The sequence below is a fragment of the Cyprinodon tularosa genome, unplaced genomic scaffold, assembly GCF_016077235.1.
Source record: "Cyprinodon tularosa strain WSP-4 unplaced genomic scaffold, ASM1607723v1 ctg357, whole genome shotgun sequence".
Classification (NCBI taxonomy): Eukaryota; Metazoa; Chordata; class Actinopteri; order Cyprinodontiformes; family Cyprinodontidae; genus Cyprinodon; species Cyprinodon tularosa.
This window is the reverse complement of record NW_024039071.1, coordinates 550,664-568,789: the sequence shown is the minus strand read 5'-3', so window position 1 is coordinate 568,789 and position 18,126 is coordinate 550,664. Positions and strand designations below refer to the sequence as shown.

The 18,126-nt window shown below is 41.6% G+C and overlaps 1 protein-coding gene across 1 annotated transcript; it reads left to right on the top strand.

Moving 5' to 3' along the window:
* The first annotated feature begins 5,735 nt into the window (after positions 1–5,735).
* Positions 5,736–17,043, top strand: lcp1 (lymphocyte cytosolic protein 1 (L-plastin)). The gene is made up of 16 exons (XM_038295611.1): positions 5,736–5,894; positions 11,361–11,457; positions 11,693–11,841; positions 11,931–12,054; positions 12,180–12,312; positions 12,392–12,473; positions 12,566–12,731; positions 12,853–12,995; positions 14,746–14,841; positions 14,925–15,120; positions 15,214–15,292; positions 15,365–15,479; positions 15,557–15,690; positions 15,773–15,893; positions 16,041–16,165; positions 16,287–17,043. The coding sequence occupies exons 2-16, from the start codon at positions 11,394–11,396 to the stop codon at positions 16,417–16,419; spliced, it is 1,860 nt and encodes a 619-aa protein (XP_038151539.1). The 5' UTR covers positions 5,736–5,894; positions 11,361–11,393; the 3' UTR covers positions 16,420–17,043.
* Positions 17,044–18,126: the final 1,083 nt, after the last annotated feature.

Below are 18,126 nucleotides of genomic sequence, written 5' to 3'. Positions count from 1 at the left end.
ATGTGGTGCTCTGACTGCAGTGGGTGTAATCATGGTGACTGACTTTAAACCTCTAACTCGAGGAGCTAACTGCTGATCATGGAGGTGACGGCCAAGGCCATAGGGGAAACTGACCTGAAGAAGAGTGGGATTGAAGCAGGCGTCAGGCTGACCCGCCGGAGAGGGAGTGGAGGCGTCAGGCTGACCCGCCGGAGAGGGAGTGGAGGCGTCAGGCTGACCCGCCGGAGAGGGAGTGGAGGCGTCAGGCTGACCTGCCGGAGAGGGAGTGGAGGCGTCAGGCTAACCCGCCGGAGAGGGAGTGGAGGCATCAGGCTGACCCGCCGGAGAGGGAGTGGTGGCGTCAGGCTGACCCGCCGGAGAGGGAGTGGTGGCGTCAGGCTGACCCGCCGGAGAGGGAGTGGATTTCTTCCCCCAGCGGCGCTTACGCCTGGAGGAGGCAGACGGCATGGGGGGACCAACAGCTGGTGATGGTGGAGGAACCGGACTGGAGGCGATTGAGAGCAGAGTTGGAAGGAGGTGAAGTGATGGTTTGGGTGGTGGAGGTCTGTTGAAGAGTTGGGCGCTGGCTGCTTGGTGGTTCCACTCCAACTCTTCAAACAGTTCAGACAGCACTGGGGGAGAAATGAGTTTGGAGTTTGTGAGGAGAATTTGCCTTAGTTGGCCAGCTGCACTCACCCTCTCCTCAGGCGGGCTGAGACTGGCAATAGTGTCCAGAGCCTTTCCCAGCTTCAGGAAAAAATCCCTCAGGGTGTCCAGACTGGGCTCTGCTGGGTCCATTGGGGTTGGTTCCTATTGTCAGGGTTAGTTTTGGTAGAGGACCCAAATGCAGAGGCAGACAGGCTGAGGAGATTTCTGGGTAGTTTAATGGGGCAAAAACAGCAACAAAGGCAGGAATCCAAAAATCCAACTAATAATCAAAAGCAAACCAGAACAATGGAGACATTTGGGGAAAACCAAACATGAGGAGCCAGGGAGAGACGAGGAACGTGGACAACAGCATGGGAGGACAGCAAAGACAAGGAACCAACAAAGAGTGAGAGCAGAGGGAGAGCATATATAGGAGAGAGAGACAAAGGGAGGGCTAAAGAGCAGACAAGGAACAAGTGTGAGAGGAGACAACGAGGGAGCCAAGGGGAAAGGGACATACACACACAAGAGGGCAAAAGAGGACAACAGAAAAACATGAGAACTAATATAAATCTAGAAATACAACAAAACTGGAATTAGGCCAATAAATCTAGAAAACAAGGAGCAAAGAAAAGAACAGCAGAACCAAGACCATGACACTCAGCTTTTGTTCTTCTACAAAAGCCTCTGCTAGCTTCCCTTCTCTAGAGGCATTTTGTTCAGCCTGAGCTGAGAGACGTAGAGTCAGCAGAAAGAGATGATTTCAGTTGAACCTCCACCAAGGGGGGACCCTCAATTGCACCATAAGAAACTGCTTCCCCTTGGATATCTGGACCATCTTCTGCTTGGCTGAGATGCAGCTCGCTGGTGACAGAGCTGTCATCTTCTCTTCAATTGGGAAAATAATGGCATCATAGTCGACCTGGATGGGGAGGTCAACCATGTCTTCCCTTGAAAGTTTAGCTGGAGTGGTTTCATTTCCACAAACAATCTGTTTTTGCTCCATGTCTAACTTTCTATAAATCAGAATATCTACCTAAAAGGCGTGTGATATCTGAGAACGATGTCTGGCTAGTTTCACTAATATTCAAACCTGCTTTCTCAAAAGTGGACTGTCGCGATAAAGGTCATGAACAGATAAGAACACTGAGTAGGTTGATGTCATTTTATAAGGTAAGATCACTTTGAAAGTCTGTGATTTCCTAAGATTTAATGTGATATTGATAATGTCAGGTGATATGTAATATTCTAATTCCAACTGCAAAATTACACAAAAAAGAACCACTCACAGTGAGGTTTATCCCTGTTAAAAGGGGGTTTTTCCTCTCCACTGTCGCTACAAGCATGTTTAGTGTGAGAGAATCCCTTCAGGTCAATGAGTCGATGCAATCAGCTGGTTTTCCTTAGATAGAAAACTTTGAGTGAATTTGACTGTATGATCTGGTGAACTGTAAAGTGCCTTTAGGTGACATGTGTTGTGAATTGGTGCTATATAAATAAACTGAATTGAAATTAAACTGTACTGTACACACTTGAGTATGCCCCAGTGGCAGACACCTCCAAAGTTTCCTTAGGAAGATTTCTAGTTGTCTTTCTACTGCTTTATCCAAACCTTATTATAACTCATAATAGGGTGTATCAGTGAATCCAGCGGTTGCCCTCTTTATCCCAATTTGTTTGCAGAATGTTAGTTGAGCTCTATAGCGATTAAAGTGAAACTCTAATGCAATCTTACCATAATCTCCTAAGGTTTAAATTAAAAAATAAAAATGCTTTTGGTTTATATTTTTTATTTTTAAACATCCTGCCTCATTTTCACTCTGAGTTCTTGAGCAACAGAAGTTTAAAAGGAAAGTACAGAGATTGAACCTGATTCATAATCCTAGCTCCTATAATATAACTGTTTTGTTTTTTACTGTTGTAAGAACAAGATATTATTAAGTAAGATCCCTTTAATGGTAAAAGCCTTATGCAATATATTACATGAAACCAGAGAACCATCTGCAGGGTGACCACAAGACTGACAATGCTGATGATGCTTGGTACTGTCGTAAATAGTAGTCTTCTTGTTTTAGTTTTTCTTATACTAAGAGTTATTTAAAGAATTAAACTAACCCGTTAAACTAGCCTAAGAGCTCATAGTTGAGCAGCAGAAGTAGATTTCTCCTTCAGACAGAATCTGTTAGGTAACATCTGCAGGAGCCTGATGTTGTAAGCAGACATGATGAAAGTCTTTGCATATTTACCCTTCCAAGCTTCACAGATTCATCAATGTTTTTAGATATAAAGGACAAGATATTGGACCCATGGTGTTAGCTCAGAGACGACAGCAGACGGGTTTTAGAAAACCTCAGCAGTAACCTATAGTGAAACAAAGACTCAAAAGTAGACCTGACGTGACCAAAATCAAGCGAGCCGTGCACCACTGACAGAACTGGCTGGGTTTAATCTGCTGGAGTTTGATGATTGGTTGGAAACAGGAGCTTCTGCTTAGCAGGAGGCACATAGAGATTTCCACCTCCAACCTTCTGTAAACATGACAGCACCATGAGGGAATGAACGACAATGTCTTTGTGTTTAAAACTGCATCGTAACTTTGTAGTGAAAAATAATGACATATCAATGGACTCATGTTTAGTAAAAGGAAGAAATACTTTTTCATTATAGTCATATGCTTAGTAAGCCTTTTTAGAAACTCCCCCTGAAGATATGAATGAGCCAAAGCTATTCACTCTCCTGGCAGTTTAAAGCTTTCAGGTCAACTGTGTGCTCTGAGATCAAAGGGTTGATGGTTCAAGCCACGGCTCCGGCTTTCAGAGCCGTTGTGTCTTTGGGCAAGACAATTGTCTACTGATGGTGGTCAGAGAGCCCGGTCGCGCCAGTGTACGGCTGCCTTGCTTCAGTCAGTGAGCCCCAGGGCAGCTGTGGCTACATTGTAGCTTGCCACCATCAGTGTGTGCGTGAATGGGTGAATGACTGAATGCAGCGCTTTGGTCAAGTCTCCTGACTTGAAAAAGCATTATATACGTACAGGTCATTTATCATTTATCCCCCCAAAAATAGAAAACACTCCCAAAGATGGGTTTTGATTAATACCAAGTATAAATGTTAAATAGAAAGGCCATGAGACATGGGATATGCAGTTATTGAAAGTTTAGCCTCAATTCCTGTAAACTGGACGAAAAACATCAAAGAACTTAAATTTCCTTGACTCAGGGTTGAAAAGTTCAGTTTAGGCAACTGGACGTGAAGTTCTCTAGGAACATCCCTTGTTCAGTTAACTGAAGAAGCCTCTTGGATGGAGAAGCTTCTTCTAGAATCTTTACAGATACGTTCACCGTGACTAATTTTTACATTTGGATTAATCTGCTTGTGCTTTGACCGGACCATTCTTAGACCTGATAATGCTTTTATCTCAACCATTCCCAGCCTTCATGAGCTTTGACCAGCCTCCCCGTCACTGATGGAGAGCAGGAACCGGACCTGTGAGCTGAATAATCACGATATTGGTGCTTTGCAAACAACCCGTCTTGTCCCACTCATCCTTTAGCCATTCAGGAAAGACACAAAGCAGATTGGCTAATCAGGTTTTTGTATTATTGTTTAAGATGTATAGCTCTGAGCCCACAGCGGATCCAAAATAAAAATGGCAGCAGAGGAGGATGAACACGTAGCAGGTCCATTCACATCTGTTTGATCACAATCCTGGATTTCATCCTTGAAAGAGGAACAGAAAGAGCATAAAAGGTTAAGCTATTGTATTTTCTAATGGCATTTGCTGTTATTTCATTTGTTACCCTAATTGTCTAAAACGAAATTTTGGTAGGCAGGCACTGGGCATCGCCTCGCCCAATCAGCTCCAAAGGTTCTGTTGAACGTCCCTCCTTTCCAGGAACAGATTCGATTGGAGTAGCTCCAGATTAATAATGTACAGAATAAGTTTCCCCTCTCAAAACCTAAGAGTAAAAACATGTGAATCACTCGTATTTAAGAATAAACCGAGTGCTTGACATATTACTCTATCCGGCCAGGTTTGGAAAACAGCCTCCCCACAGGATGATGCTACCATTGCCGTGTTTTACCATGGATTTGTTGGTCAGATGTTCAGTGTTGGTCTCATTCATTCCAGTCTTATAGCTGACTTGATGTGCTACTCAAAGAAAAAGTTAAAACCAATAAGTATATATATTTCTAACTGTACTTTAAAAGGTATTTAAGATTTTTTGATGGCTAAGTATTATATAAGGCTAAGTAATATATAATTTCTTTTTAGTTGTTAAGCACAAAGTAGAACCTTTTATTCATTTACTTATACATAATTAAAGGTCAATCAGTACTTCTACTTCTTACAAAGAATCTGAACTTTTAACTTATGATGCAATTGGTGCTCCTTAGTATTTAGGATGCTGTCGGTTTCTTCTCTGAAAACCTGTATTTCTCCTACAATGAAATTGTATAAAGTGGACTCCATTTACTAATCAGATGGTGGCACTAATTTTAGCTTTCTATTTGAAAAAAAAAAACCAAACAAAACAAAACAAAAACATGTTTTTCTTCTATTTTTGCCCCTTTTTGTGTTGCTCCATCAGATAGATCATGGAAGTTTGCCATTTTCATTTGAAACTATTCTGAAATCGTCTTAAGGGGATGATGATTTGCAAATAAATCAGCAGAAAAACAATATCTTGCTCTCACATGTCCGTGTCAGCCTCCCCAGGGTTTCCTCATTCATCGATACTCTGTCTGGCCTGTTACATCTCCTGACTGGGTTCTCTTGTACTTCTCTGTTTCTATGGATGAATCATTATTCATCACTAATCACCAGTGAATCACACAAAAGCAGACTTCAAGCATCCAATTGTGTCTAATTCATAAATCTTTCATATAACTACCAATCTTTTTTTCTGTGAACTACTTTCTATCTGAATACGTTTTTGGGACCTCCTGAATGCCTCGCCAATCAACCCCAAATGGAGTTGGGGGTGTCACCAGAGCTCCGTAAAACTATCTGCTGGAGGTCACCTGAATTGCAGCCCGCGTGCATTGCCATATAAAGACAAAAGCTCTTTGATTCCTGTTTCTGAAGTGTGGTATGTCACTTCCTTCCTCGTAGATTTGAATAGATGAGCTGAGGCCCTTCAGTCTGTGCCGATTCAGAGCGGTGCCTGTCAAGCGTTGAGCAGCACAGCGACCAGAAGGACCGAAGAAAGAAAACTGTACCCTGCCCTCCTGGACACCATCATCAGCTCCCTCACTGCAACCGTCAGGTAAGGAGATGGAGATCAGGTGGCTGCACATTGGTGCAGGTGTCGTCTGAAGGCATCAAAGTCAGATATCAGGTTTATCTGGGGAAGTAACTCCTCTAATAAAACAGCAGAAAGGATTCAAAAAATGGCATAAAAAATAGAGAATATGTGTCTCTGACTATTTAATACGACTTATATTGTTGCACACTTCCTGAAATTCTTAACCCCGAGTTTCTTCAACATTATATGATTTTGTTTCTATGTTTGAAATTATCTTTCATATGCAACTCCAGAAATGCACGGCTTACTCTCGAAGCCCTCTGCAAGTTTTACTTAAATGATTTAGAATCTGCTCATGTATAAATAAGAATATCAGAGCAGTTAGAAGCAGAGTTAAGTCTACGAGGAGAGGAACTAGAAGCTGAAGGTGCAGTTAAAAGGAAAGGAAGTTTGTGGTTAACTTAGCTTCAACTGAAAAAACTTCCTCTAAGGCAGCGTGGGCCTGAAGAAGCACCAGATCAGGACTTTCAGCACTTCATCTTTGATTGGTAGTACTTATTTAAGATCACCAAGAGGCGTACCACATGTTTAGCACAAGTACTAACCCTGGTGCACAGAGTTTACTGATCTAGATCTACTACTCTACCTCTGCTTCGATGCATTTTAAATTTGCTGGTTAATCTGATGCCTAACAGATGCAGATCTACAGGGATCTTAACATTTAAATCCATTTTTATACAAAAAGTCTGTCATAACTGTGGGTCACATGACCTAGTTAGAGGCATTTGCCTTGTTTTGCATTTCATTGGTTGCATTAAAGGAATAAAACATGTTTGCTGAGAAGATATATCCCACAGATTGAAACAGAGACTGAATAAGTCAAAGGTCGTTTCTTAATGTGCAAATATCAACCAGATCTAAAGACATTTTATTTTTCACTGAGGCTTTATGTTTTCTTCTTCTATGGTGCTTTGATTCATTCAATGAGTCGTAGCTCCCCCTGTTGCCTGTTCTTCATTAAATAATATCTAGAAGAAAGTGGATTCAAATAAATATTTGGATGTGTTAACTCTCACCTTATCAATGCAAGAAGGAATCCAAACAATGTCTGTTATATTTCATTCATTTTTAACCCAGCAGAATCATTTTATCATGGTATCAGACCAAAAAAGGTGAAAAAGTTGAATGGTATCAGTTTAGGAGATGCGTTTCATTAAAAACATTTATTTCAACACAGATCTTATATGAAAGTAAAGCTCACTATATTTTTTCCAATGGACAGAACTGTGATCAGCTGTTTCTTTATTTTTATGTCTAAATCTCTCATCGTTGCTGCATGCAGAGGGCGATGGCGCAAAGCCAGCTCCATTCTACCCAAACTGAAACAGTCTTTGAATATATAAAAAATACTCACAGCCTTTAGATTAAATTTCACTTCTTTCAGGCCTTTTCGGCAAACTGCGGTTCAGGAATAAACATAACATGAAACATTCTGGTGTAAAGGTTATTCCATAATACAAAGATCTGGCAGAATAGGCTGTACTACTGACCACCAATCAGCTCAAATTTTTTTCTGCAGGACTATTTAAATCCTTAGTAAAAAGGGAAGAAAGCTTTAAGAAGCTGTTGTTGCAGTGTTTTAATAAACTCAGAGGCTGGAAGCAGGAGAGTTTTCATCATCTCAGCAGATAAACCCAAGAGAAGCAGCAGTTTGGTCTTAATCAGTAATTTCACATTTTAAACGTCCGACAACTTCAGTTTTCACACTCAAAGCGGACGAGAAGCAAATGTTCAAACTGGTCAGACCTGCTATTTAGCTGAGCTTGGTTTCATTTCTGCTTTTGATCTGCTGTCTGCTGCAAGAAACAACTTCCCTGTTGTCTCTGCCTGGAGAGCTAGGGACAGCGAAGCCAAATGTCCCCAAAAACGTCACTGAATGGGTGTCTTCTTATTATCATTATATTATCAAGATGATATTTATTTCCTTTTAAGGCTATCCTTGTTTTTATCTTCACACAAATCCGCACCCAACAAGAAAGATTTAGCCCCAAACCTGAAAAATAAAAATCAAGTATTTGTCGTCCTTTTTTACCTCAAACAGTTTTGTTTAAATTGACATCTAGCTAACTGGTATTGTCTCCTAGCATGCCTCTTGCTATACAAGAGGAAAGGGTAAATATTTAAATGAATCTCTGACAGGGATGTTATGACAGGATATAATTTCAACAGAAAGGAGCACTTCCTCTTCGAGCGCTTCTTGCTCTAAAATCAAAACTGTTGAAATGAATCAGTCAAGCTGCCATATAAGCTTTCTGACATTTAGGGTCTGAAACAGATGAAAAGGAATTAAAAGAATTATTTGAAATAATCATTATAAACTAATATATTTAGTGTTTAATCATTAGAAGGATTATTTAATTTCTAAAAAGTGTAAATTGCTGAAAGGAAAACAAACTCAGAGCATAAATTAACCTGCAAATGTATAAAAGGATATAGAAGATTCCAAAAAAAGTAAAAAAAAAAAAAAAAACAATTCACTGGACTTTGTTTTAAAGTTTGAAGATGTTTCACTTCCCATAGCTTCCTGGACATCTTCAAACTTGTAAACAAAGTCCAGTGGATTGTTTTTTTTTTTTTTTTACTTTTTTGGAATGACTATGACCTGCATGACTGAGAATCCTCACCAGCAGATATAGAAGATTCACACTTAAGCTGAAAAAAAAACCAAACTGCTATTGGTTTGTTAATCCAAAGAATAATCCTCAGATTAATTGATTAGCAAATAATTTCTGGTCTGAGCTCTGGTTTCATTAAACCCCTGGAAAGAAAAAAACTGAGCTCAATGGGTGTTTGTCATTTGAATAAATGCGACACTCCCGAAACAAATAAAATGTTAGAATGTAAAAACTCCAGTTCTTCAGATTTAATCCGCTTCTAATCTGCATTTAAGGACCGTTTAGCAAGTGTATTGTCTTAGGGTACACTTTCTAAGAAACGTCTCATCTTAGAGCCAAAATTCACCTTCAGCTCAGTAGTGTTAATCTGATGATTGATCTTTTTTAAATCATGTTTCACCATCATGGTTTCCTTCACTGCAGAGATGCAGGAAGTTCAATCACCGAAGCTGAAGAGCTCAGAGTCGTCCCTTTGGTGGCTTCAAATGTCCTCTGAACTGCCAAAAAAGGATCTGCGAATACAGAGACGCATTCAGGGTGAATCATCACACCCTAAAATAAAATGTCCCATGTGTCATGTGATCAGCTCCATCACACTTAGACGTGTTTCATCTTCCTCGCCTTTTTTTTGTTTTATGCTTTAATATGAAACCAGAGGTCAAAAGCCAGACATGTATGATCAGTTAGTGTGCAGGTAACATTAGCTTAGATTTTAGCACAAGATAAAAGAAATCTTAGTTCTTCTCTGAACTGACATTTAGATTTTATGACTCTTTATGATGACAGATAGTATCAACCAATATTGCAGTAGAAAATAAAAAAAAAAATGGGTCAAGCAGAAAAAAACAATAAAACAAAACTAAATCTAAGCTATTGCACTTCTACTTTTCTGCAGCAATATTGTGATGTTCCAGTGTCTGCTGCAGGCTGAGCTCTGCACTGTCAGCAACTGAAAATTTCTCACCAGGACAGTAACAGTCTTTCACATTTGCTTTCCGGTGTCAATATTCCTAATGAAATGTACAGATCAGATTATTTATGTTTAAAACAGGTCTTCCTCTGTGGCTTTCTAATTAAGTCATTCTCTGAGTGATCTGTTTTAATTTAAGGCTGAACACAATGAAATCCTTTTCATGGTAGCACATTTGCTGATTTTTTTTTTTTACACTTCTCTTTGATTCACATTTATTTTAGAAAAACATAACTTTGCTCTTATTTTTAAGTTGCGCAACATGAAGTTGACTGTTTCCTGTTTTTTTGGCTAACTAGTTAACCAAAGAACGTCCTATACCCTGTTCGACCAAAAAGTAATCCCAGTTCCAGGTTTAAAGGAGAAATAGAAAGTTCTACTGAAGTCAGAGCTACAAGTTAAAAAATAAGGTTTCCCAATACGATCCAGAAGAACAAAATCCAATATGGCCGCCATGTGCTAACTCAAACTAGCGCCTTAACACTTTATTATACCACTGAGAATGTGTATTTTATTATAATAATAAATTATCAACCTTTATTTCCCAACATGTTTAGTTTGTGTTTAAGCCGAAAACCAGAGACAATTTTAAATTGTATAGCTAATTGCAGTTAGCATGTTCCCTCTAGCTAATGTAACGCCACCCACTCTTTGGGTTCATCTGCTTCAGTTTCTGCTGATCCTGGTCCTCCAGAATAATCTCAATTTGTTTAAAACAGACCTTTATTTCAGCCATGGATGAAATTTTGATTTCAGAAGTGGGGGGTTGCAGGTATTCTTTAATAAAACTATCTTCAGCGTGTTTGACCGTCCAATCACAAACTGTGACTGTGGCGCATCAGATGTTTGTAAAGGGAGCTCCTCAGGAGTGACAGTGATGACAGCCAATGCCACAAGAAAGATGGTTGGCCAATCAGGAGCTTATGGGCGGTCTAAACTCAGGGAAGCAGGCTTCAGTTTGAGCTGTTTCCGCTTGGTCCTAGTGCTCGACAAATGTCTTACGGTAGTGTAACATTGTTTTTGAGAAGTAAAACATGCAGGGGACCAAAATGGACGTTTGAAAAACTGCAGAGAACATGCCCCCCCCCACCCCCCCCCCCCCCCCCCCCCCACAAAAAAAAAAAAAAAAAACAACGGACAAACATGATTTTACTGTTTTTAAAGCTAATGTCAGCCTAATGTATTTTAACTTGTTACCAACATTTCCTCTGAGCACCACTAAAATGCAGCTGCGGGGGCGCTACTTACATCATAGTCTAATAAAAAAGCATGACTCATGTATAAATAAATCTGTTAGTGCTCTTACCATGGTTAAAAAAACGCTGATCAATCTTTGTAGTTGGAGTTTTTTAACTATAAAGTTCTGTAATAATCAGGTAGATTTCAGTTTATTTTTGTGTTGCTGCTTCTGATCAGAGACCCGCTGGGGATAAACAAATCACCACCAAGCAGAGAGGAAGTATTTTTAAAATGGAAAATGTGTAAAAAAAAAAAAAAAAAAGATCTTGGTCCAGTTCCTAAGGAACTGTTCTTGTAATGTGACTCTTTTAGGATGTGTGCTTTATCTGTCCACTGGTTGACGCCATGGTGTGTACATCAAGAAGACATAAAGAAGTGTTGTTTTTCAGACAGGAAGTGCTGCAGAAGGAGGAAGTTTCAGAGTGGCAAAAGTGAGAACTGTGAAGGCCTTTCATCACAGCATTAAATGAAGAGATATCATCACTTAGTTTCAACCTGACTTGCTCTGCATGTCGGGCCTGAATGACAAGCGCCCCACCGAACCCCACCACACCCCCCATTGTAGCTTTTTATTAAAGCTCTGTGTGTTTCTGCTTTGGTCAGTTTTAAGGTCCACATCTGACTCCAGCTGCCACCATGGCCACAACACCGATCTCTGCTGAGGAGATGGAAGATCTCAGAGAAGCTTTTGCCAAAATTGGTAAGAGGATCAAACTTTGTTGCTCTCATTTCCTCTTGTGTTTTCAATAGAGGAAGGGTAAGGAAGGAACTGTTGTTGGTTTTCTTAACAACAAACTATCCAGTACTTTAAATGCCTCATTAAGAATAGGGTGATTACTTACCTTCAGATTATTTTTTACTTTGGTCCCTGAAACTGCTTTGTTTGATCCATTTCAATAATACCCTGACAACCGGATTCCTTCTCGTTTTGTCAGATGTGGACGGCAATGGCTTCATCAGCAAGGATGAGCTCACCGAGCTCTTCAGGGCTGCCAACCTGGCTCTGCCGGGATACAGAATCAGGGAGATCGTCCAGGAGCTGACCAAAACCAGCGACAAACTCACCTTCGAGGAGTTCACTGAGGTAAGCAACTCCACAGAGAAAACACATTTTCCCCACATTTGCTCATCACTGTTCTGTCAGACTTAGAGCTTTTTCTTTCTTGGTTTCAGATTGTCCACGGTCTAAAGAGCTCTGAAGTGGCCAAAACCTTCAGGAAAGCCATCAATAAGAAGGAAGGAATTCGTAACGTGGCAGGAACCTCAGAGCAGTCCGGCACTCAGCACTCATACTCAGGTAATACTTTTCACACAGAGGGAGGGGCCTTTGCCCTCTGAGCTCTCGTCTCTTTCAAAGTGTGTGATTGTGATGCTGATCATGCCGTCATCTGGGGTCTGATGTCTGATTCTCTCCGTCTGCAGAGGAGGAGAAGGTGGCTTTTGTGAACTGGATCAACAAAGCTCTGGAGAAGGATCCAGACTGTCAACATGTTCTCCCAATGAATCCCGACACTGACGACCTGTTCACCGGGATGGGAGATGGAATCGTCGTCTGGTACTTTACACTCTAAATGCTCAAACTTTTAGGTTAATTGACTGAAATCAGCCTGAATGTGCTCCTTCTCTCCTGTTAGTAAAATGATCAACCTGTCAGTCCCCGACACCATCGATGAGAGAACCATCAACAAGAAGAAGCTCACTCCTTTCACCATCCAGGTAAGACTCCGGCTTCATTCCTATGTCCAGTTTTATTCAAACTTCTGCAGCTTCCCTTGAACATGTCCCTGCTGCGTCCTTTGGCCTGACAGGAGAACCTGAACCTGGCTCTGAACTCTGCGTCGGCCATCGGATGCCACGTGGTCAACATCGGGGCCGAGGACCTGAAGGAGGGCAGGCAGCATCTGGTCCTGGGTCTGCTGTGGCAGGTCATCAAGATCGGCCTGTTTGCCGACATCGAGCTTAGCAGGAATGAAGGTCGGTGTTCATGTGGATCTGAGGTTGAACCTGAATCATTATGTTGGATTGTTTCCATTTGAACGTGTCCAGTCAGCCTGTAGATCCCACTATTACAATATTTCTTTTATTGTTTATGCAGCCCTGATTGCTCTGTTACGGGATGGAGAGAGTCTGGAGGATCTGATGAAGCTTTCCCCTGAGGAGCTGCTGCTGCGTTGGGCCAACTACCACCTGGAGGAGGCCGGCTGCGGAAAGATCAACAATTTCAGCTCAGACATCAAGGTGAGAATAGAGAGCGAGACGCAGAGGCCTGAATGGATCCCACGAAAACAACCACAAACTTTGGTGGATTTTTATTTTATCATTTTTTTTATAAAAATCTGAAAAGTGTGGAATTCATACGTATGGAGCAGCAGTAGGTCGCTGCTCTGTAGATCCAGGTCTTTTTATGAATACCTCTTCCAACTTTGCAACATTTAGCTTGATCTTTTCTTCCCAACCTTCAGCTTAGTCAGACTAAGCATCCAATTTCAAATTTTGCCAAAAAAATTCTTGGATGTGGGTGTGGACTTTGACGAGGCCATTCTAACACATAAACATGCTTTGATCTAAAATGTTCAGCTGCAGCTCTGACTGGACATTTAAAGGGTTTGTCCTGCTAAGGCCAACCTTTATCCCAACCTCAGATCTGTTAGGGGCCTCCTTCACAGATGGTCTGTTAATTAGTTTAAAGGAAAAGTCCAGTCAGCAAGGAATAATCAATGGATCATTATCTAAACCTAAAAATAATATGTTTGAGGTGATTTAATCAATTTAGCTGTAATCAGTAAAAAATACAAACAATAATTTTCTTTGCGATCACTGAGTCTGGGAGCGGCCATTTTTGCCCAAATATAGTAACACCTCACTCCTGACATTTTCCGGCAGTGACGTCACGGTGCGGTAAGCCTAGCGCCATTCTCCCCGCTTTACAAGCAAAATCAATGGGAACTACTAGACACATCTGCAATCAACAACAATTATGAAGATTTCCAGAGGACTTCACCATTTTAATTCACCAGAGCTATAGTTAAACTGAAAATGCGCACGTGAATGACAGTTGGATGTGCAATAAATCGGGTAGAGTGCAAAAAAATGTGTTATTTCACCTTTCCAATTCATGATCCTCCACGGACGGGTTTATCTTTGGATTGCCAACTTGTAGAGGGAGGATTTGCCATTGAACTTTTGGCCAGAGAAAAAACCCGTAATATGTAGCCAACATTTCGTTTTATAAAGGTTTTCAAGATGACTTAGATAATAGCGCGTTGTGACAAACACCAGATATAGCACTGGGACTTGCTCAACAGCCGATACCGCACCGTGATGTTACAAACCAGTAGGTGGCAGTAGTGTTCTTTGACAAACATGGAAGTAAAGCACATTCAAATGAAAATGACTCTTAATTAAAAACACTTATCATTTATTAACCTGTATGTAATAATTTCATATTTAAAGTCCTTTTAGAAGTTTAAATTTTGAACATGACCGGACTTCTCCTTTGAACTTCCTACAGCATAATCCTGCCATCGTTTTATGTTACAGCAGGTGTTCTGGGTGATGTGAAATAATCTTAAATTTATTTACTACGTTTGTTGAGTGCCCACCATGACTCTTGGCAAACGTCTAACTAGACAGTCACATGGTTTCCTTCTTTCTTCCATAAAGCTCAGGTTTTTTTGACTAGCAGTTAACAAATTCTTCCACCTGAGCCGTGGATCTCTGCAGCTCCTCAGTTATCCTCAGCCTCCAGTTTTTCACACTGAGGCTCTCCAAATTAAACTTCCCAGTGTTTATTGACTAACTAGATGTTTTCAAGGCATCTGGTTGCAGTGGATTTTAGGGGTATTGTTACTTTCTGTTGTTCCAGCTGCTTAAATATTGTGAGGTAATGTCAGATGTTCAGACTACCGTGAACAGTCAGAGAAAATAACTTTGTTAGAAGCTGACATGAGTCTGGTTGAAGTAGTAACACTTAAATTGGTCTTTCCAGGACTCTAAGGCGTACTACAACATCCTGAACCAGGTGGCCCCCAAAGGAGACGAGGAGGGAATCCCCCCCATCGCTGTGGACATGTCAGGAATCAGGGTAAGACTGATCAGCAAATCAGAAACGTTGGAAACAAAGAGACCGCCGCTTCTCTTAGCCCCCACCTCTTGCTGCCTCTGCAGGAGAAAGATGACCTGAAGAGGGCCGAGTGCATGCTGGATGAGGCCGACAAGCTTGGCTGCAGGCAGTTCGTCATGCCCGCAGACGTCGTCCGCGGCAACCCCAAGCTCAACTTGGCTTTTGTTGCCAATCTGTTCAACAAGTACCCAGCTCTGAAGAAGCCAGAGAACCAGGACATCGACTGGAGCTCCATCGAAGGTCATTCCTCTCTTTCAGACAGAGACTCCCATCTTCTCTGGTGTTTCAGATTATTTGTGGAGGCCTGATCCTTTTCCACTCATTTTCCTGCAGGTGAAACCCGGGAGGAGCGAACCTTCAGGAACTGGATGAACTCTCTGGGCGTCAACCCTCGCGTCAACCACCTCTATGCGTAAGAAAGCTCCACGGCCTGTCAGCCACCCAGCTGGATGTCCCAGAGACTAACGTCTCCCGTTTGTTACAGAGACATCGATGATGCCCTGGTTATCTTCCAGCTGTACGAGAAGATCAAAGTACCAGTAGACTGGGACAGAGTCAACAAGCCTCCCTACCCTAAACTTGGCAGCAACATGAAAAAGGTAGAGCAGGAAACTTTGTCTGCTCCAGTTATCATGTAGAAGGTTCCTAAAGGGATGACCTGCTGTCTGGTTTTCAGCTGGAGAACTGTAACTACGCAGTGGAGCTCGGCAAGAAGGAGGCCAAGTTCTCTCTGGTTGGAATTGCCGGTCAAGACCTAAATGCAGGGAATCGAACCCTCACTTTGGCTCTGCTCTGGCAGCTCATGAGGAGGTAACAAAATTATCTGGAGACTTTTTAAGCATCTTTAGCAGCATGAGGTCAGACTCCTCCACGTCGTCCGTCTCTTCCTCAGATACACACTCAACATCCTGGAGGATCTGGGCGACGGACAGAAAGTGGTGGATGACACCATCGTCTCCTGGGTCAACGGAACACTCACAAATGCTGGAAAAGGCACCATCTCCAGCTTTAAGGTAAAACTTCTGGCTTAAGTTTGGAAGATCTAACAAGGTGCAAATGGCGGTACCGTTCACCAAAACATTCCAGAAAATTTCTAGTTTCTTATGAAGGATCCAATGAGACTCTAGTTGTTTTGACATAAAAGTTTTCTGTCTGTCCAGGACATGTCTATTAGCAACAGCATACCGGTTCTGGATCTGATCGACGCCATCCAGCCCGGATCCATCAGATACGACCTGCTGAAGACCGAAGACCTGAAAGAGGAGGAGAAACTCAACAATGCAAAGTAGGAAGAGAGTTTTTGTGTTCCCTGCAGCAGATTTAAATCATAGCCAGTTCCATGGGTTTAGGTCTGAGGGCCGATTTAGGTCACATTAGAACCTGAGCTGTGAAATTTTTGCCACCAGGTACGCCATCTCCATGGCTAGGAAGATCGGCGCCCGCGTGTACGCGCTCCCAGAGGACCTGGTGGAGGTGAAGCCTAAAATGGTGATGACGGTGTTCGCCTGCCTGATGGCGCGCGGCATGAGGAGGGCCTAGAGGGACCGGACCGCTGACCCGACGCATCCAGAACCAGAGAGCCGAGCGAAGATCTCTTTTCTTTCTAAGCATGCAGGCTCTGACACATTTTAAAAACAGTCTGTTACATTTTCATACGTTTAGATTTCTAAATGTCATTTCCTTAAACACGGACCGGACTCAGATGATTTCTGTCGACGCTCATCAAGCAGAATTAATCTTGCGTCTAAAACGTTTCTTTAAGGGATATGAAGTTAATTCTGAACATCTGTAAACTCAGTCAGATTCTGCCTAAAACATAGAGAACAAATCCCTCCAAAAGTTCCAGTCCAACCAGGCCGATCACCCATGGCTACCTGATGCCGCCTCAGGAAGGAATCTAAGGCTTCAGATTTAAACTCAGTATTATTTATTTGTTTGGGTCCAGCTGATCTGACTTGTCAGTTTAAAGGTGCCATATTAGCTTTTTAAACATGAAGAATTTCTACTTCCATTTCATTTCACTAAGTCTTATCTTTCAGTACCAAAGCTGTACAGCTCGAAACATGAGTTCCTGTTACTCCGGTCCAGAGCAAATTTACTCCATCATTGATTTACAGCTTTTCACAAGTGTATAAACCAAATAAAGAGACTTTTTTATTAGAAGATTGTTGTTGTGTGACTGTATCCTGCAGGTAGAAACTAAAAGCAGTAATTTAGCTGCTGCAGATCAGATCACAGACAGTCCATCATTTAACTCCTGGTAGAATTGATCACTGCGAATGGTAGAAATATGATGGTAGGATCCAAAACAAAGTCCATCTAAGAGGTGGAAGGGAGGCTGAGGTTGAGTGGTGGACAGGAACGTTCTTCCTCTCCCTCCAGCAGCAAGGCAGCCATTAAAGGAGAAGGATTCGCCATAGAACTGCTGGTCAGAGAAAAAAACATGTAGATGTAGCCAACATTTCTAAGAAGAATGTTTGCAAGATGACTTGGATAATGGCGCTTTGTGACAAACACCAGATACAGCTCTGGGACTTGCTCAACTGCTGATACCGCCACGTGACGTCACAAACCAGTAGGTGGCAGTAGTGTTCTTGGATGCTTCCAGTAAAGCACATTCAAATGAAAACTACTCTTAATTAAAAGCCCTTCTCATTTATTGAACAGTATGTAATAGTTTTATATGTAAAGTTCTTTTTCTGAAGTTTGAATTCTGAATATGGCTTCTTTAATAAACAAGGTTTAGGTGATTGGCCATCCAGACCTCAGAGCTTCAGAGGAGCAGCTACAGCAGCAGGCTCTGTTCCAGATGTGTCCCCACCATCATACAGATGATTTAAAGGGTTAAATCAGATATTCTGGGGATACTCTGGTTATGAACCATCATTTCAATCAGGTGTGATCCATAAATGTGTCTGATGCCGAACCAAGGACCAGCTTCATAGTGAGGAGTGGTCCACTGCTTCCCCGGATGTTTTTGTTGATGTTCTTTCATAAAAAACTCTTATAAAATCTCAAACTGCTTACAGGTTAGCATTAAAGCCAGGACATTATTATTTTTCTCCCAATACAAAGTTAAACAGAGATTATCTGTCTCTAAATAACCTGCCAGTTTTAAAGTCCTGCCACATGGAACAGCCTTAATATGTTTGTAAGTGTAGGTTTTAATATATACCTTGAAATTTTTATACATTTTAAGCGGCTGTTTGGACATGAATCAGCTTGACTGAATATGTATTTATATCT